The 19186-nt window shown below is 40.7% G+C and overlaps 1 protein-coding gene across 2 annotated transcripts in view; it reads left to right on the forward strand.

Annotated features, from left to right (window-relative positions):
* Nucleotides 1-19186, forward strand: part of cacna1bb (calcium channel, voltage-dependent, N type, alpha 1B subunit, b) — a 191225-nt gene that overhangs the window by 93485 nt on the left and 78554 nt on the right. For both annotated transcript variants that reach the window (XM_030066133.1, XM_030066134.1), the window contains exons 9-13: nt 8019-8122; nt 13083-13198; nt 13384-13473; nt 15731-15820; nt 17541-17762. In XM_030066133.1, coding sequence (XP_029921993.1) covers nt 8019-8122; nt 13083-13198; nt 13384-13473; nt 15731-15820; nt 17541-17762 — 622 coding nt within the window. The remainder of the gene's footprint in view (nt 1-8018; nt 8123-13082; nt 13199-13383; nt 13474-15730; nt 15821-17540; nt 17763-19186) is intronic.

The following is a 19186-nucleotide window of genomic DNA, read 5'->3' on the forward strand; positions in this document are numbered from 1 at the left end:
GAGACACAGGGAAGGGAGACCAGAGCATCAGATTCAGTTTGATTTGAACACTGTCATTAGGAGGCAATGGCTGTGATGGCTCCTTGGTTTTAGTAACTATGTGAAGACCTGGGCTTTTTGTGTCACCAGAGCTCTTACCATTGCTTGCTGTCTATGCTTATGGACTATAAGAAGCTGTGGAATTGATTCAGAGTGGCTGTCTTCATCTCAGCAGGCAACTGGCTCTCCTAGGCATCTCAGAAAGTGTGCGTGTGTATGACTCTGTGTGTGTGTGTGTGTGTGTGTGTGTGTGTGTGGGCGACTGCAGTACTGTAAGCCCAGCGTGGGAGCGCACTGTCACACTGCAGTTGCATGATGCATGACACCAAATTATCTGGCTGTTTTTACTTTTTCCTTGCTGATCATTCAGAGCAGGCAGCAAGCAATGACTAATGGGACTAACGGGGGGAAAAAATATAAAGTGAGCCATTTCCAAAACTCTGTATATCCATTCAGAAACAAAATTATTACCTAAAGTTCATCTTTCGGTGTGACTCAAATGTAGACGAGTCAGTCTGTAAGAGTGTCGTCTTTTTGTCAACCGACTTCAGGTGCCTGCTAAGTTTATAAAAAGTGCTATAATTAACCCTCATATATTGCTATCAATCATTTTGCAAGAGTAGGTGTCACTTTTTTTCAAATGGTGCATATCTCACACTACAATAAAACTCTTTACATGCTCACAGCTACCTCAGGCTGCCATCAGCTATTTTCTGTGTTTCCCATATAATTGCTCATAATGCTGATAGCTACATTTTTACCCAGGTAAACTGTTTACTGTCCTCACATTATGCTAAAACAACATATGGGTCATTAGAAGTACCTTGCTCAAGGCAAAATGGTGCATCAGCATCTTTCTAATGAACTGAATTACTATGAGGCCATTGGCCTTGACTGCCATATGCCAGGTATCTACTCTCCTGCTCTGCACGAGTGTCTAATCTCATTGCATGGCTTCATAACCAAGGTACCTAAAGGAGGGGTGAGTAATCACAGCCCGTGTATATGAATTGCAAAAACACACACATCCATATACACACATTCATACTTGGCAACCAGAAAGGCCAGGGACTTTTTCAAAATCATAGAGGAAGCTGTGTGATGTCCCTTCCTGAGTGTCAGCCCTCCCTTTTTTCTTTTCATTTCTTTTCTTTTCCTCTCTCATCATTATACTAAAACAGAGTTAACACTCCTGAAGGAATGCAGCTCTGAGGAATGTGTAAACATCCTTCAGTGAAAACAGTTGAAGGGAGAATCAAATGCCTAATGTATTCCTGCTTTATCTCCCTCTCATCTTCAGTCCCCGGTGGGATGAATTATCTGCTTTCTAAATTTTGTCTCATTATTTTAAGTCATTGGCATTCAGTGACGGTCCAACAGATCTTTCATTTGCCTTTGTAGCAAATGTTCATTTGAACAAAATTATTCCCCCTCTCGTTGTACTTTTAAATTTACTGAATCAAGTTGTAATCAAATTAGCCGTCTTAACTTAACCACAGAAAGTCTGACTCATTGAGCTCTTTGACTGAGGTTTATATGGATCACATGACGAAGAACTTCACTGACTTGGATAGTGTGTGTAGGGAGGGTGGTGGCTGCGTGACTATTTAAATAATTAAGTAGAGACTAATTTGTCTGTATTTGCATGTCTTGGTGAATATGCGTGTGTATGCGTGTGTGTACTTGTGTTTGAGAGCCTTCAACTTGTTTAACAATTCAAATCTGAGAAAACCAGCAGCTCTTTGACTCTCACGGCAAAGACCTGGCTGTGTGTCAGGCTTTGAAAAAAAAAACAACATTTGCACAAGCTCAACTAAACTCATCTCCCTCTGCCTGTGCAGTCAGCTGAAGAATTAGGCCATGTCAGCGGGAGAGAAAAGTCTTCCCTCCTCGCCACCTGACACGGGGACTGTAAGCTGATGCAACAGTGTGCATTTCCACTTTATTTTCTCTCTCACACCATCTAGGTTCCCCAGAGCATGGGTGGATGAAGTGGAGGGGTGCACAGAAAGAGAGGGGGAGGAGAGAAATGAGGAGGAGAGCAGGAAAGCGAGCAGGAGAGAGCTAAGAGATGAGATACCATACATATAAAATTGTTCATGTAACATTCATACCGAATGAATTTAACTAAATGGCAGAGGGAGAGAGAGAGAGAGAGAGAGAGAGAGAGAGAGAGAGAGAGGCAGTGACAGAGACAAAGACAGCAATACTGTGAAGCCAGAGCGACAGTGAGGAAGTGAGAGAGATGTTGGAGATGGAGAGGGACAAAGGGAGAGAGAGAATGATGGACAGTACTGAGAGGCTGATGCCAGCCATTTATCCTGTTGTGTGGGCTGCTTCTCTGGCAGCTGAGAGAAAGGGAGAGAGAGGGAGAGTGTGTGTGTACATAATACAGACTTGTGTGCATAATATGGATCTCCAGCCTGCTGATTCAGCCGCCCTGAACCTCCCATCACAATTACAGCCAGCATGTGGCAGTGCTCCGACTCTGGCGTCTGCAAAATGTCACTGTGCTTCACATGGCCCATCAGTCCCCAGGTCTGTCCCCTGCTAATAGGCTTCCGTCTGGGACTGTACTCGGACATGCAGGTTGCAGACTTTTAGGACCCCCTGGAAGAATAAGCATTGACTATCGGTCCTGTGTAGCTCAGTGGGTAGAGAATAGAGCAGCCAGATGTGGGCGTCAAATCCCACTGAGAGCATCGGTACTAAAAAAAAAAAAAGTGCATTCAATACTGTAAAGTGCTTTGGATAAAAACATGCAATAAATGGCATAATTTATGACTATTGAGGTTCTCTCATACTGTGGCCCTCAAAATAGAGGGACAACAACAATGTAGTCCCCCTCCAGTGACTAACTAGCATCAAGAATGTGCAGTCTGTTACTGTCAGAACAACAATACTCTTTGGCTTTGGAAATCTGGGCCCAAGCCAAAATATCACTGTTGTCCTTAAAGACCCCTTCTTTCTATGTATTTCCTGTTGAAGCAGGATGTTTGAGTGGGACACGGTGCAGGGAAGGATCATTCACAAGTGTAAACCAATAGGACATCAGTTTAAGAGGGAAACACAATTTCATTGGAAGGGATGGGAGAGGATATTTGATTTTTGCAGGACGGTGTCACAATTTATGATGTGCTCTTTCACAGGAAGTAGAGGTCATGTGAGGTCATGTCATGGGGACTTTACAGTTATTTCATAAAAGCCGTTCTTAACAAATGGTGTGTTTTAATTTAACATCAAGAGTCATATATATATATATATTTTGTCACTACCAAATTATGAATGATTAGTTTTGTGTTTTAACAGTGAACTAAGGATTACTCAGTTAATTTCAACAGATTTAATTACATGTTCAGGTGGTTAACAAAGGCAATATCTCAGTGTTCGCATGGCGCTCATATTATCCTTATGCATGTGGAGCAGCTGTACACATCTCCAGCCACAGTGTGCCAAAATGTTAGTAACACCAGGAAGTTTGGAACAAATTGTTAGATGATAAGTTTCACCACAGCTTTTGACAGAAGTCTCTGCCAGGTTGAGTACTGCCAAACAACAAACAATGGCATGATTCGCAAACTAGGCACAGCACTGGAGATCAGTTTAAATCAGTTTCTGTGCAGTGACCAGCTTTTTATTTCGTGGCAGCTGTCCCTATATTGTGGTGGTGCATCATAAATGAGTATGGGAGGTATTGAATTTATCATTTTCATATTGTTTCATAACTGATAAAATAACATAATAATCTCTCACTGTCTTTTTTTCTTATAAATCATTTATTCAAATGTTATTAAACGTATTGATTAGTCATGAACAAATTACTAGTGAAAAAAAAAAGTCTTTTGATTGCTTTTTTTGATACATAGTTTTAACCGCTTACTTAGTAAATGCTAACTGGATCAGTAATAAAGCATCAGACATTAACCCATTAAATGTTTAATAAGATGTATTTTAATGATTACTAATTTGAGTACTTGCATCATTTTTGAAGACTGATTAGCATTCCCTAATATTCAACTTTAGATTCCTATAATCCAACCCAATTCATCACCATACCTTGATATTAACTGTTTCACAATTACCTGGATGTGTACTGTGCTCATGTGGCATGTGCACATATGTGTGTGTGACTGAAAGTGGCCAAGTGCAAGTCTCTTACTTATAATATATGTATTTTAAGCTAATCAGACTCTTCCTGCAGCCCGTGGGCAGCCTGACAGCAACTAACAGAAGATTGAATTGTAACACCAATTTATTCCAGTTGGCTATTTATGACTTGTAATTCTTGTTGAATTACACAGTTGTTTTCCAGTGATAGGAGACAGAGGTCTGTGTGTTTTACATTTGTGCGGAATAGACTCAGCAGCTTTGAATGGCAGGAAGCTCATAGAGGCAAAGTTTTTTTTTTTTTGTTGTTTTGCTTTGTTTGGTTTTCCTTTCAATCAGGCAAGTTTATTCACTAGATGGGATGAACACATCTATATTTAAACTGGCAAGTTGACAGAGAATACATTTTAGAAATTACGAAAATGGAAAGTCGAAAGTGGAGGGACGACATAGTCCACCCTAACCATAGGAAGCAAAACCAAAATACACTGCATTGAGGGTTGAAAGTAACAGTCGAATCACCAGGAAAAAAAAAAAAAAAAGTTGGTGTTATACATTTCTGCAAGCCAAGGATATGTTGAAATGTCATGTTTTCAGGTTTTGTGACATAGTATAAAGCAAAGTGGGGTGGACTTCGCTTCTGCACACTGAGGATTGAGTCCCATCTCAAGCAAGAGACATGTATGTAACATTATTTAGAGAGCGTTAACTAACATTTACCTGCTAAACAGTGCCTACGCCCACCTGGACAAGCAGGCGAGCACTGTGATGGGCATGTTTTTTGATTTCTCCAGTTCTTTCAATGCAACACGGCCGACTCTACTGGGCAAGTGGACGCCTCCCCCATGTCCTGGACTGTTGACTCCCTGATTGGCAGACCACAGTATGTGCGCTTACAACCCTGTGTGTCTGACAGATCGGTCAACAACAGGACAGTCCTGTTTACTTTTCTCTTCACCCTCTACACCATGGACTTCAACCACCACTCAGAGTCCTGCCATCCTCAGAAGTTCCCTGATGGCTCTGCGATAGTTGGGTGTATCAGAAATGGTGAGGATCTGGGTGCAGGGCCATGATAGGAGACTTTTTCCACAAAGACGAAGGAGTTGGTTGTGGATCTGAGGAGGGCCCAGTCATTAGTGACCCGTTTCCATCCAGGGGGTCAGTGTGGACATCGTTGGAAGACTCCAAGTACCTGGGAGTGTTCATAGAACTGGACTGGGCTAACAAGGCAGATGCCCTCAACAAGGAGAGCCAGAGCCGTCTTTACTTTCTGAGGTTCTTCAACATCTGTGGGACGATACTGAGGAGGTTTTATGAATGGTAAATGGTAAATGGACTGTATTTCTATGGCGCTTTTCCTAGTCTACTGAATCTGCGGTGGCCGGCGCTCCCCTGTTTGCTGTGGCGTGCTGGGGCAGCAGGCGGAGGGCAGCAGAGGCCAACGGACTCGACTAACTGATCTGCAAGGCCGGTGACGTTGTGGGGGTGGAGCTGGACGCCCTGGCAGTGGTGTCAGGAGGATTTTATCCAAACTACATGGCATCATGGGTCTCCCACCCACTCCACGACACACTGGTCAAGCACAGGAGTGCATTCAGTGCAAGACTTATTCCACCGGGATGCACCACAGAGCACCACAGGAGGTCGTTCCATCGTGTGGCCATCAGACTTTTTAACGCCTCCCGTTTAGGGTCAGATAGTCAGAGTTAAAGGACTGCATGACTGTACGCTATTTAAACTGTTGATTTAACCATTTAACTATGCAATAATTCATAACTGTAGGACTTGACAGCAATTCAACAGTGCAGTATAAATTATGTATAGGTATACCTTTTTTTCATGTGTTCATTTTTTTATTTCTGTACTTATTGTCATATTTTGTAGGATGCATATGGTACACAGAGGTTGCAAGGCGCATATTTTTATATTTATTTCATATTTCTTTTCTATTTCTTGTAATTTAATTCTTCTCGTGATAATTTGAGCAACTTCAAGCCCAGTTTCCCCTCAGGGAAAGTATTTCTGATTCTGATTCTGACAGCACTAAACATGACATTTCCCTAACCTTAACCATGACGACAAAGTTTTTCCTAACTTATTGTGGCTAACGAAGCGAGCAGTGTCATGTGACAAAGCGACACATGACACTGACGCAGGCTTCACCACATATGTTATAATGTAAAAATGTAAAATAGCAACGTTTTATTCTGGCGACTGGGGTGAAAGCAAAGAGGATGCTGACACCTGAGGCTGTTAGCCAGACAAAGCTGCTGGTGCAGGCCGATTGTTAAAATCTCCACAAACGATGAGTAATGAAGCTGTGAGCTCTTATGGTTGACAACAACATTGCACGATTGCCTGTGGAAACAAATACAAATACAGAGCTTCCAAGTGAAATTTCTCTCCTCCGTGAGCGACGTGTTCAGCAGTGTGTCATTTGATTACGAATTTTGGTTTTGCTTTAACACGGAGCTGTGTGAACTCGAACTGGACCTAATGAAAAATGCAACAAAATAGTAACTTCAAACTTGATTCAGACCAAAGCAAGCAAATTATCCGAAAGCCCTCAGGAAAGTTGACTGAGAACATGTATTTTTTAACCAGGCGAGTTGATTAAGAATACATTCCTATTCATTGGAATGACCGTGGGGAGTAGCTGCCAAGGGAAAGTAGGATCAAATACGCTCTTAGCCTCTCATCTGGTAGCTGGCACATTTTAAACACAGATGAACTCAATTTACCTACTGCTGCATTTGTGAAATCTTTCCTCTCCATTTCAAAGTAATATGAATTATTGTAACTTAATTGCCAATTATACATTACAGTGAAATTAGGGCTGTCAAATAATACATTTTTTAATTGCATAAATGACAAGGTAGTCATAGATTAGTCATTATCGATCATATTATTTTGGAAGCAATTGTTGCGCTTCTTTAGAGTTTATATGACAGATTGCCAGATGCAATTTTGATGATGTTTTTAGTGTTGTTGAAGACAGCCTGATGTCTTCACTAATGGGCAAACAGTCCATGGCAATCCACTTAGCAACTGCATCGGTCAGTTTGGCTGTATTGACAGATTTTCCACTTATGCACTCTACAAATGTGGCTTGATTAGAATTGCTTCTCTACACACTGCTAACCTCATTGGAAGCACCAGCAAAAGCATGTTTGGCATTAAGATGATATTTTAAATGTGTGCACCAATAGGAAAACATTTCAATGTTGCAGTATGTCCGTATGACTTTATGTCTATGCAGAGATCAATCGGTACTCTTCTTGAAGGAAAACTCAACCGTTCAGCAGGCCAGAGGTTGTCTTGTCATTCATTTTGTCTCTTATTAATATTCAGTAGCTTGGTGCTGGCAGCATAGGCTTGCATAATGTGTGATGTGAAGTCGGCAGGGTTCCTACACAGTCTGGAAAAGTATGAAATATGTATGTAATATGATTTTGATAATTTCAAGATCTGGAAATGCAGGGGAAAATGAGAGAGAGAGAAAAAAAAAAATTCATTTCCATATTGTTTCTGCGCTCAGTGTCCACTTTATTAGGTCCACCTGTACAGTTTAATGCAGTTCAATGCAACACATCTGCCATAAATTCTACCTTTTAAGAAAGTTTATAATGTTTAGTTTTTGACGATGTGCAGGCACCTTGCTCCACCTGCACTCTGCACCCTCTAATGAAAGTTACATTGACATATAGGTTATGCAGAGAAAAATAAAGCCTCCTCAATTCTTACAAAAGTAAATTAAATAGAAAGTGTATTAATGACTCTGTCCTTTCCTCTGTGTTGTTTGTCTTTTGTGTTTGCATGTGTGTGTGTGTGTGTGTGTGTGTGTGTGGGTGTATGGATTTGTATCCCAGACCAATGATGTGGCAGGAAACACCTGGAACTGGCTTTACTTCATCCCTCTCATCATCATCGGCTCCTTCTTCATGCTGAACCTGGTGCTGGGTGTCCTGTCAGGGTAAGTCATCCCAAAATTATGTACACCACAACACAGGTGATGTCACTGACAGATCCTCCCGTTTCAGACGAAAGCACAGCCATAAAAAAAACGTGATTCGATCAAGAGTCGTAAAATGCTAACGGCTTTGTTAACCTTGGCTAGTCAGTTGGCACTTTGTGACCTTCAATAAAATCAACTTTTATGATGTCTGACAAGAAACAGAAATATAGGTCAGTGACAAAATAATCAGAAAAATAACAAGAGTTGGACAGAAATTTGGCTTCTTGACATTGCTGGTAGTGGTAAGATTGTTTGTGCCACTTTTTACTAATTTATTTATCCATACAGATATTACTTTTTTGAGACTTTAACAAAATAAAACATTTCCATTAGTCTGATTTATTTTAGGGCAGGTGTCATTTTTGTGCAATATTCATATATACAATTGCATAAGTCCATTTTTTCATTATAAAACAAGTTGCACATACTTCTAACTGATAAAAATAATTATTACTGAAGACTGAAGACTTTTTTTTTTTTTTTTTTTAATTTTAATGTGTGTAAACATCTTCATGATCTTGCCTAGGGCAGAAATTTGTTTTGGTGGCAATGATGCAGACAGATTTTCTAGTTATCCATCCAACCATCCATCCATTTTCTTGTCTCATGTCGTTGTAGACATTTTCCCCAACTCACTCCAGCTCTTTGCAGGGGTTCCTTCTGTTTTCCCAAGTGTTCTCCTTCCAGATTGCCATGGACTTAATCTGTCTAAATGGGGGTTGGGGGGTCCTATGCTGGCTCCTCACAATGTGGCGCAGTAGCACTTTAAGGTCCTCCTGCATTACTGAGCTTCTCACTTTGTTACAGAGAGTCTCTCCAGAGAAACGTCACTTTAAGCCCCTTATATCCACAGTTTCATTCTTTCAATCACTACCCAAGACTTTTGACCATAGTTCAGGGTTGGAATGAAGATTCACCAGTAAATTGTCAACGTTTTGTGGTTGAGCTGTCTTTACCACATGTGAGAGTAGAAATCATTGCGAGCAGTCCTCTACTAACTACTGCAGCACACCCTCTCTGTATGTTTGGGAATTCCAGTCCTTTTGGGAAGCTTCCCCTGGCATCTGATCCAACTCACCACCAGATGGTGATCAGTAGACAGCTCAGACTCCCTCTTTCTTCACCAAGAGTCCAAATCACATGTTCTCAGGCCTGATGAAACAACTACAAAGTCAGTCGCTGAACTTTGGAGTGCTTTGGTAGCAAGTGCACTCATGTGGCCCCTGTCATATAAGTATAGCATTTTTTATACATGATCCATGACCAGCACCATCTGATAAGTCTGATAAGAGCACACCACCTGGATCCAGATCAGAATGGTCTTTCCAGCCAACCATATAAAGTTTCCCAGTCATTATTAATGTGAGTTTAGGTCTCCTAAGTGTGGACTGTGTAGTCAGTATCCAAACAATCCTATATTTAGTTGGTACTTCTCAACAACCACCAGTGCTGGCTCTGTATTTTGAGAGCCAGCTGGCATTGCCAAAGTGTGTGAAATCCTGTCCCCGCTGCAACCTTTCGCCTAACATTTACTCCAAACCCTCCAGGTGGTGATCTCACACAACACGAAACAGTTTCCATCTTTGTATCGTCAATCTGACAGTTTCATAGTATATACTGATGCAGTATGGCTAAGGATAAGAGTCTCACAGTGTCTTTATAGGGGGACATATCGTGACTGGCAGACACACACATATATAAACACACAGCCATGTATACACAGTGATGTGAGACTTGCTTCTGCCAGGAGGTACCGGGGTATCTTTGTGTTGCAGAAACCTTAATCTCATGTATCCCCACTCCTCTGTGAGTGCTGCCACTCTTCAAGGTAACCAAGCAGCATCCTGCCCTGTCCTGTCTTTCCCTATCCTGTCCTTCGCTGTTCTGCCTTGTCCTGAGGTTAGGGGAGTAATGCTCTTACCTGTCTGTTAACAGGATGAGACACCTGTATAATGAAAAAGTCTAAGAACAAAATGACTCACTCACTTAACATGTCACACCGAACAAAAGTAAGTAGAGGGGAGTGACGATGGCTGGTGAGAAACTGCTTTTTTTGGATATTTTTGCATTACTCATGATTGAAATCATAAGCTAAAAATGAGTGTATTGAGGATAAATTGACTTAAACTAGTCATTAGCTATTGCTCTGTTCTCTTCTCTACCTCCTCAATTTTACTTTGCTTCTTTCATCATCTTTCCCTGTCATCCCCTGTGTTTTAAAAAGGCTCTCCCTGGCTGTAATCATCATGGTTCCCTGTGGTCCTGCATCTGACGTTTGTCCATCTCATTGTCTGTGGTAGCGAAGAGGCTCTTCTCACCCACTGTGTTCCCTCTCAATGTGACTCACAGCCCCTTGTCTCACCAAAGTGTGAATAAAAGCACACATTTCATGTGCATGGTCATTAGTCTAGAGAGAAATAACAGGAAATCCAATTACGGCAGTGAAACCTTCTTTAGTACTGAATTCCAAAAGATTTGAAGATGTTCACGTCCTTCTCATATGGGTGCAGTTTTCTTCTTTGTCCATGTTTCTACTGGTGGGACACACACCACGTGTCTTATATTAATTCTGTAGCACTTCAGCCTTCTCATATCTATCTATCTTTTGATGCTCTATCATGCTTTATGCTACTCAATACAGCTACTGCAAAAGTGCCTTATCCATGTCCATGCTCTATTTGTATGTGTGTACATGTGTGAACTGGTCATATGAATTTCACTTGCACTTTACTGACAAAAAAATCCAAGTAAATCCATTTCTTAATAATTTTGTAGCATATATACAAAATGACAAGCGGCACACAAACCTTTGGACATAATTCTGCATTCGCTCATAGCACTGTGAGTTACCTGTGTGCCGTGTGTAAAGCCTACACCAAGGGTTTATGTGGCTTCTGTGACTTTGTACTTCTCTATTGAAAGGTGTCTGACCACGGACCAGTCATTTAAGTTGTACATGAATTTGATCACAGCACAGCAGCTGCTTATAATCATTAGATGTGACTGAGAGGATCTTGGCATTCAGCAGCATTCAGCAGTGTAACTTCAGGAGGTACATGCACAGTGTCTGAAGAGAATGTCCTCCGGCAAAAAGCGACCCCATGCAGGGTTTGTACAGCAGCTTATTACAACCTATAGTTACATTTTAAACTCGTTGATTACAGGATCTCTACAAGTTCTGTAATTAAAAACACTGTGCTATAGTATTAAGGGAGTGACAAACTCTACATAAGGAGGCTGGTGAGGTGACGGACGGGCCAATCAACAACTTAGCTGACTCGAGTTCAGATCCAGATCCGTAACCGTCCGTAATTCATTAACCATTACTGCAAACCTTTCCCTAACCATAGCAATAATGTTTTCCAAACCATAACCAAGTATTTATAGTGGCTGGTGATGTTCATTAGTGATCATTAGCCCACCAACTCTTACTGATTTGCTACGTATCGGATTAGATACTCTCCTTTGGGTCATATTCACTGCTAACTTAGGAAATGCTCCTGTTGGGTGTATTAGAGATGCTCCTGTGTGTTGTATTCGAGGGTTGGAACAAACAACCTATGAGGTCATATGGGTTGGAGGACTTGTGTCATGTCCATAGAAATCGAATGAAATCGAATCATTCAATTTCTATGCTCTTATCCAACACGCCATTTGAACAAAATACCTATTTTGAGCTTGAGTATCTCTCAGTCGAGGAGTGTGTTTACACCAAGGTGCTATATCAGTGGTGTTCACCATGGTGCACTTTCAGATGTAAAGGTCACTCGTACTGAGGCAGGCATGAATGGATCCAATAAAGACAGGGCTCCGTGCTTTGGAGATAGTCAGCTGTTGTCCTGTGGAGTTTTAATATTGTGCTTGGATGATGCAGGGGGTAAAAATAGAAAGTGCCATCACTTAAACTGGACAGCACAATACAGGTTCCAACATACTGAATGCAGGCTTTGATTCCTGACTTGTAGCCACACGGGAAGAAGGTCCTGGTTTCAGTTTCTAGCCGTGGCCCTTTTCCCTGTGCAGTATGTGTTCATCTTGTTCACATGGGTTTCCTCCCAGAAACATGTTGCAGAAACATGCCTTTTCCTGTCTCCTACCCAACACTGTGGGTAGGAGACAGACCGTGTATGGAAAACTGATATAGGAATATACAGATCCCACAATGGGTAATCTATCCTGCTATAATACTTATATCATTAAATTATAATTTGTCCAAAAATCTCAATAGTTGCATTCTACTCATTAAGTTACTTGCTTTATTTGCAGTCATATATTACCGGATATTTTGTAGTTTTGTTAACTGTGATTTCGTCATCTCTGTCTTGGTTTCCATAAGCCCTTTGTCGAAAACTGCCTACAACACCCAGCCTTAACAAAAACATACATGTTGCTCTTTTGTCTTGAAATTCAGTCTGTGGTCACTGAGCTTCTGGAAACTTTAGGAAAATAGCTATTTTAGTTTCCTTAAACTGGGAAATTGAATCAGAACAGACCGCTACCCAAGCGGAAGGACAATGTTAAGAACGGCAAATGTGTAAGACAAGACATTAAAGGAATAAGTGGCACTTTACATATGTAATCACAAAATGGTATAGCTGTGTGTGTGTGAGCTGGCATGGCTCGGTTTCTTTGTGTTTGATGGCTAGTCTCTGAAAGACAAATTCCCAACCATTATTATATATATAGATATATATTAGTTTTTATAAGCATATATTTTTCTATATTTATATTTTATATGAAATATTTAGTTACTGAATATTAAAAAATGGATAATCTAGGTAATCATCACTTATTAGTCATTGCTAAAAAACATGTTATCTAATAAAATATCCAATATCCAATTTAAAAATCTATGTATAAAGATATATCTCGGTGTGTGTGTGTGTGTGTGTGTGTGCGTGTGTGTGCGTGTCTGCAGAGAGTTTGCCAAAGAGAGAGAGCGTGTTGAGAAGAGGCAGGAGTTCCTGAAGCTTCGGCGACAGCAGCAGATTGAGAGAGAGCTGACTGGCTACCTGGAGTGGATCTGCAAAGCAGGTTAGCCTTATCTCCAAAACATACCGACTGCACATAAACATTCTCAGTGTGACCGCTGGCATGTGCATTTCTGGGTGTATATCCCTGCATGCGTGAATATGTACTCAATGCGTGTGCCGATGTGTTTGCGTTACAGTCTTTCTCTCTTCTTTTTTGGTTCTTCATGCTCTCCTGTCCTGTTACAGAGGAGGTGTTGCTGGAGGAGGAGGATGAGAATGCAGAGGAGAAGTCCCCACTGGACGGTGCGTGGTACAAGAGGAAACAGAACCTCCCAGGTGAGAAGAGGGCTGAGTATGCGTTGCCTGCTTTACCGTGGTCCCTTACAGCGGGAACCGATAGTAAACCAGGCAAAGAAAATGGTCTGATCATTTCCATCCAAAGCTCGATTTTGCACAACATCAACATCCTGTGCACAAATCGTTTCAAAACCATCAGCGTCTCCCTGTACCATGAATGTGATCTGGTTCTCTTTCACCTGGAGAATATGGTGCAAGTTTAACTCAAACCTCTGACACGCACACAACTTTGTCACTTTCTCTTTGTAGTTTTTTTTGATTATCACTCTTTTTCCAACCACATAATCCTTTTCTAACGCTCTGCCCTTTGTTCTTCTATCTCTCTCTCTCTCTCTCTCTCTCTCTGTAACAGCTCAGCTTTATATTATAATTGGTCCATAATCTCAGCCAATTAGGACGGGCGTGGAACCAAGGGTTAATTAGCGGGATTTACAGCAATGGATTGGATTTGTTAAATGTGCCGTAACACCCTCCACCCACCTCTGCCACACACACACACACACACACACACACACGTGTGCCCACTCACAAATGGAAACGCTTGTGCTGTTTGCTAGCAGACACATACAAAACATACAAGCAAGCTGACTATTCAAGAAAAATGACAGCACCTATTGGCCTTATTTTCTGAATTAGCTACAAACAGAAGATTAACATGTCTGAGTCCTCTGCCACGGAAAAGCTACTCTGATGTTGTTAGAGGAGAAAAACATGAACTTGTCCTTTTTCAACTGATGGACAGGTGTGAGCACTGGGGCAGACTGCCAATCATAGCTGAGCGACTGACTACAGATTTTCAATTGCTTTGTTCCAAAATTACTTATACTCTATGGTACTTTTGCAGGATAGTGCATAAATCATTGCTTGAATGTATAAATAAATAAATAATAATGACAACATTTTTACAGACCGGATCCTCCACATTTTAAAGATAATAAATAATGAACTTCAGGTACTTATCTTTTTTTTTTCCAAAATGGAAATATAACTTTCTCTTCAAACGCAGGGAGTGGCGTCAAAGTGATGGATGTGAATAAAAGTGCAGCTCTGTGTATTTGATCTTCTCTCTCTCTCTCTAATATGCGAGCACCATTCACCCTGTGAGTTTCTCCAAGGCTTCTCCTCGGCGCGCAGCCTCATTCATTTTGCAGCAGGGCCCTGATTCTGCCTCCAAGCACCTCAGGAATGAAGAGGCAGGGCTGTAAATCTCGAGAAAAAGCCCATTCCTTTTGTGACATGGAGAGGTCATGTGACGATCACATTCATGTGGCGCTGGCAGTTTTTCATTCCAAGGCTGGCTTCAAGCAGGAAGGCAGAGAAATTTCCGAATGAAAAAACGTGATTGATGCCTGCTATTCATAGATTCCAATTAGCCCACCCAACAACTTCACCACACACACACACACACACACACAAATACATGTACGCATATACATCCGATTCCAATATGTGGGTTCTTTTGTTTAAATACAAATTCCAGCTGATTGTAGTTGATGCACATGCAAACTGTTGACTGCTTGAGTTTGACAGTTTGATATTGGAGAATATTGCTTTGCCAAATATATTGTATAGGCATTTTGTGACAAAAAGGGGGTGAACTTCAGGCTTTCTAACAGTATAAAAGATAACACCAATTGGTATTGTTAAATGGGAGAAATGATCAACTGAAAAAATATTGCAGGGGATTTTGTCAAAAAAAAATTGGTCGCTTCCCACACAATTACCGGTGTCACTCATTCCATAAATGCAGGATCCTTACAAGTTGTATCTCATTGGAAAGAGGACGAATCAGGCTTTACAACGGTATAAGATACAACACTATTGGGTATAAATGAAGGGGAGAAATTATAGACTGAAAAAGCGGTGCAGAACTTTTTGCCTAGTTTACATAAATGATTGTTTTAACATGGGTGTCAATGGGAAATTGGGACATCACCTATTTCAGCATTTTTTAAATACTTTCCACCACTGGGATTTCTTAGGACTTTTGATATGTTATAACCAACATATTTATGAGACTAAAAAAGTTGAAAGAGTTTCTGTTGCAATTTTTCCTAGGTCACTTTGCATAATGCCCATACAAATAGGCAACAGCACAACACTACCATCCTTTTGAAAGCAGGAAACATTAGAATATCATCCTAAACTCACTCAGCTTATGTTCGCTACTAAAAGTTTATTTCATCGCCTGGATACTCACCCTCATATCATTGTTTTTCCTCCGCTCTGTGTGTAGTGCTGAAGCGAGGCAAAGCCAAGAAGGGCAAAAATGACCTGATCAGCGCTGAGGAAGGGGAGGATCCCTTCACAGACATCTCCTCCGTCGGTAAGGCTTATATCCCCTCCTTTTATCCGCTGTTGTCAACGGTTCACCTTTGACCTTTACATGCTGACTCTTCACCACGCTGACCTTTCTGATAAACGCCTCCGCGAAAGCTTGTCTTTTGCAATGAACATAACTGACTCCTCTGACTCCAACCCAGTCGCGAGAATAAAATGTTGCCGTTTTATGTTCCTGCAAACTAAGAGATACGTTGAAATGTCAGCGTTTCTGAACCAAATATATGTTGTATGGAAACGTTTAGATTCATAGCCAATGTGTTGGAGTCTGCATCATGAGACTGTTAACGTTTGTGCATAAGCCAGTGTTAGTTTGTGAGCTATTTTAGCCACTGTTGTTTGCTTGGTGAGCTTCATTAGCCACAAAAGCTATTTGGTTATGGTTAGGAAAAGGTCACGGTTAAAGTTAGAGCAAGGTTTGTCATCGTGGTTAAGGTTAAGAAAAAGGTCATTCTTAACTTTAAGGAAAAGATCATGTTTAAAAAAAAAAAAAAAAAAAAAAAAGTGACGTTTCAGTGTACCCTTTGTTTGCAGAAATATAAAATGCCAACATTTTTTTCCTGGTGGCTGCTGGCTCATTTGTCTCCACTTAGACACAGATTAGTATGGCCTATCACCACTGCACTGTAAAGCAATGTGCTCTTTTGTTAGGTGCTCAACACAAACTTAATTGTGTACATAACAGAACCCAATCTTATGGATGCGGCTTAATATCGTCTGAGACTTAGAGCTGTTTCTCTTGGTCATTGTAACATGTCACCTAGGGGGGAAATAGGCATAATTAACTTCTCTTATTAGACTGTAAAATTAAAATAGCAAGAGAATTACCCGCAGCGTATTAGAATTAGACTCTTTAATATTAATGGAATTCACTGCACCACACAAAGAAAACATGTAATCGCTTGTCTGCGGGTTGGAAATGAGCCTAAGCATGATAAGTGAAATCATTTTGCTGCCTTCATATTATAAACACCAGTGGTGCTTTGTCCACAGTCTCTTGTGACTGCTTTCCATACAAATACGTGTCAAGGGAATGCGTGCTCTGCGCAGTCAAATGTGCTCTCTCATCTCACTTTGCCTTGCGCAAGTTAAGATCTTGTTTCACCCTCGGAGAGCCGTAACACAGGCTTGCATTATTCTGCGGCACAGCACGAAAAACACAACTGCATCTTTTTTTTTTTTTTTTTTTTTAACGAGCATGCATGGATATGTTCTAGTTTCCATCCCTTGTTGCTTCACCTTTTTATTTATTTAACTCCTGGCCAGAAGTGTACTTGAATGCTTGTTAGCAGACATGCCTGGAATGGCTGTAAATTGGAACGGATCCTTGAAATTACCAACAGCAGTAACCGAAACTATTCTGTCACACTTTTATTTCAAAAACGTTATAATAGCTTACGGCTGAAATTGGATTAATGTCTTTGTATTTTATTGTGGTTGTTGTTTTTCAGTTGTCTTTCAACATAAGGAGAACATTGGCTGCATGCTCAAAGTGTGTATGGTAATCATGATAATAATGGCGATTAGGACAATGATCATGATGATGGGGGTGATGATGGGTGTGCTGCTAATGATAGTAGTGGGATGAAGATGATGAAAACACGCGCACACAAAGTTATTTGTGGTGAAAACTGTGAAATCGTGATAAGATGTAACCACTTCACACTGATACACTTCCTCTCTCCCGTGTTTGTCATTGCTCTCAGCTCCCCCCGGCTCTCCATTTGGCCGGGCCAGTGTGAAAAGCAGCAGCAAGATGGACAGCTCCTCTTACTTTCGCCGGAAGGAGAAGAGGATTCGTTTTTTTATCCGACGCATGGTCAAAGCACAGAGTTTCTACTGGATAGTGCTGTGCCTGGTGGGCCTCAACACAATGTGTGTGGCCATAGTGCACTACGACCAGCCCGAGTGGCTCACCAGGGCCCTGTGTAAGCGGCACAAACACATGAATGCATTTAGTCACATGTGCACCTGTGTTACTTTTGACAGCCTATTTATTTATTAATTTATTAATTTATTTAATTTACTACACTGCAAAAACGCAATATCTTACCAAGATTATTTGTCTTATTTCAAGTCAAAAATGTCTTATTTCTAGTCAAAATATCTCATTACACTTACAGCAAGACATGATCACCTCAGAAGAAACATGTTTTTAGACAATTTTCACTTGTTTCAAGTGAAAATTCACTTGAAATAAGTGAAAATTTGCTTGTTTCATTGGCAAAATTTGCCAGTGGAAAAAGTGCAAATTCACTTGAAATAAGTAAAAATTAGCTTGAAACAAGAAACAAATTTTGCCAATGAAACAAGCAAATTTTCACTTGTTTCAAGCAAATTTTCACTTGAAACAAGAGACAATTGTCTAAAAACAAGTTACTTCTGAGGTGATCATGTCTTATTTTAAGTGTCATGAGATTTTTTGACTAGGAATAAAACATTTTTGACTTGAAATAAGACAAATAATCTTGGTAAGTTTTTGCAGTGTAAAATGCATCTTAGTTCTATTCACATTTACTCATTTGAATATTGTCACTTTGGTCTAGTTTAGGTGATAAAGTTATCAATATCTCTGTTTTTTTTTTTTTGTAAAAGTAGGCTTTTGGCAAAAACATAGATGCACAGATACATTTACACCAGGGTGAGCTCATGTTAGCTCGACGTGTCTTCCAGTTAGATCTGCATTACCCAGTGGTGTCCACCTTTGTGCGCCTTGCAAATTAATCATTGGACCACTTCCAAACTGAGGTCATGTTTTTTGTTTGTCTGTTTCTGGTATTCTTGTCTGATTTTTATTCATTGACACAAATGTAATCTAATATGCCAAGCCCGATTTTCACTCCCTTGGCCTGTGTTGTCCCTACTTTTGGAGTGTCCTCAACTCGACAGTGCCTCTTCATGAGGGGTAGGGTTGGAAATCTTAGGGACCTAGGGAATGGGACAGCACTTTGTACATTATCAGTAGCCATAAACCACACAGATGTTCTAATATCATTACAGTAGAGGGGAAATGAGTACGGGTAAAGAGAAATCAGACAAAACAGCACGGTGATGCTTCATTACCAGGCTGCTGTACTACTTTAAACCGCTGAATGAAGCACAGAACAGACAGGACAGCGTTCCTGTAACCATAGCTATTCACACTGCCCTGCACTGATATCAGAGGAGCGGGGATGTGCACAAATTAAATTCACTGCTGGATTTAAATATTTAAACCTCATTCGCGGCACATGAAAATAAGTCAAAATGCCAGAATGTCACGCACAGATTGCTGTTAACCGATACTCTGCTGACATTATGAATAGCGATTTTTGTGAAATGCTTGTCATAAAGAACCAATTACATAGCTCAC

Source organism: Myripristis murdjan, chromosome 12 (assembly GCF_902150065.1).
Source record: "Myripristis murdjan chromosome 12, fMyrMur1.1, whole genome shotgun sequence".
NCBI classification, from domain to species: Eukaryota; Metazoa; Chordata; class Actinopteri; order Holocentriformes; family Holocentridae; genus Myripristis; species Myripristis murdjan.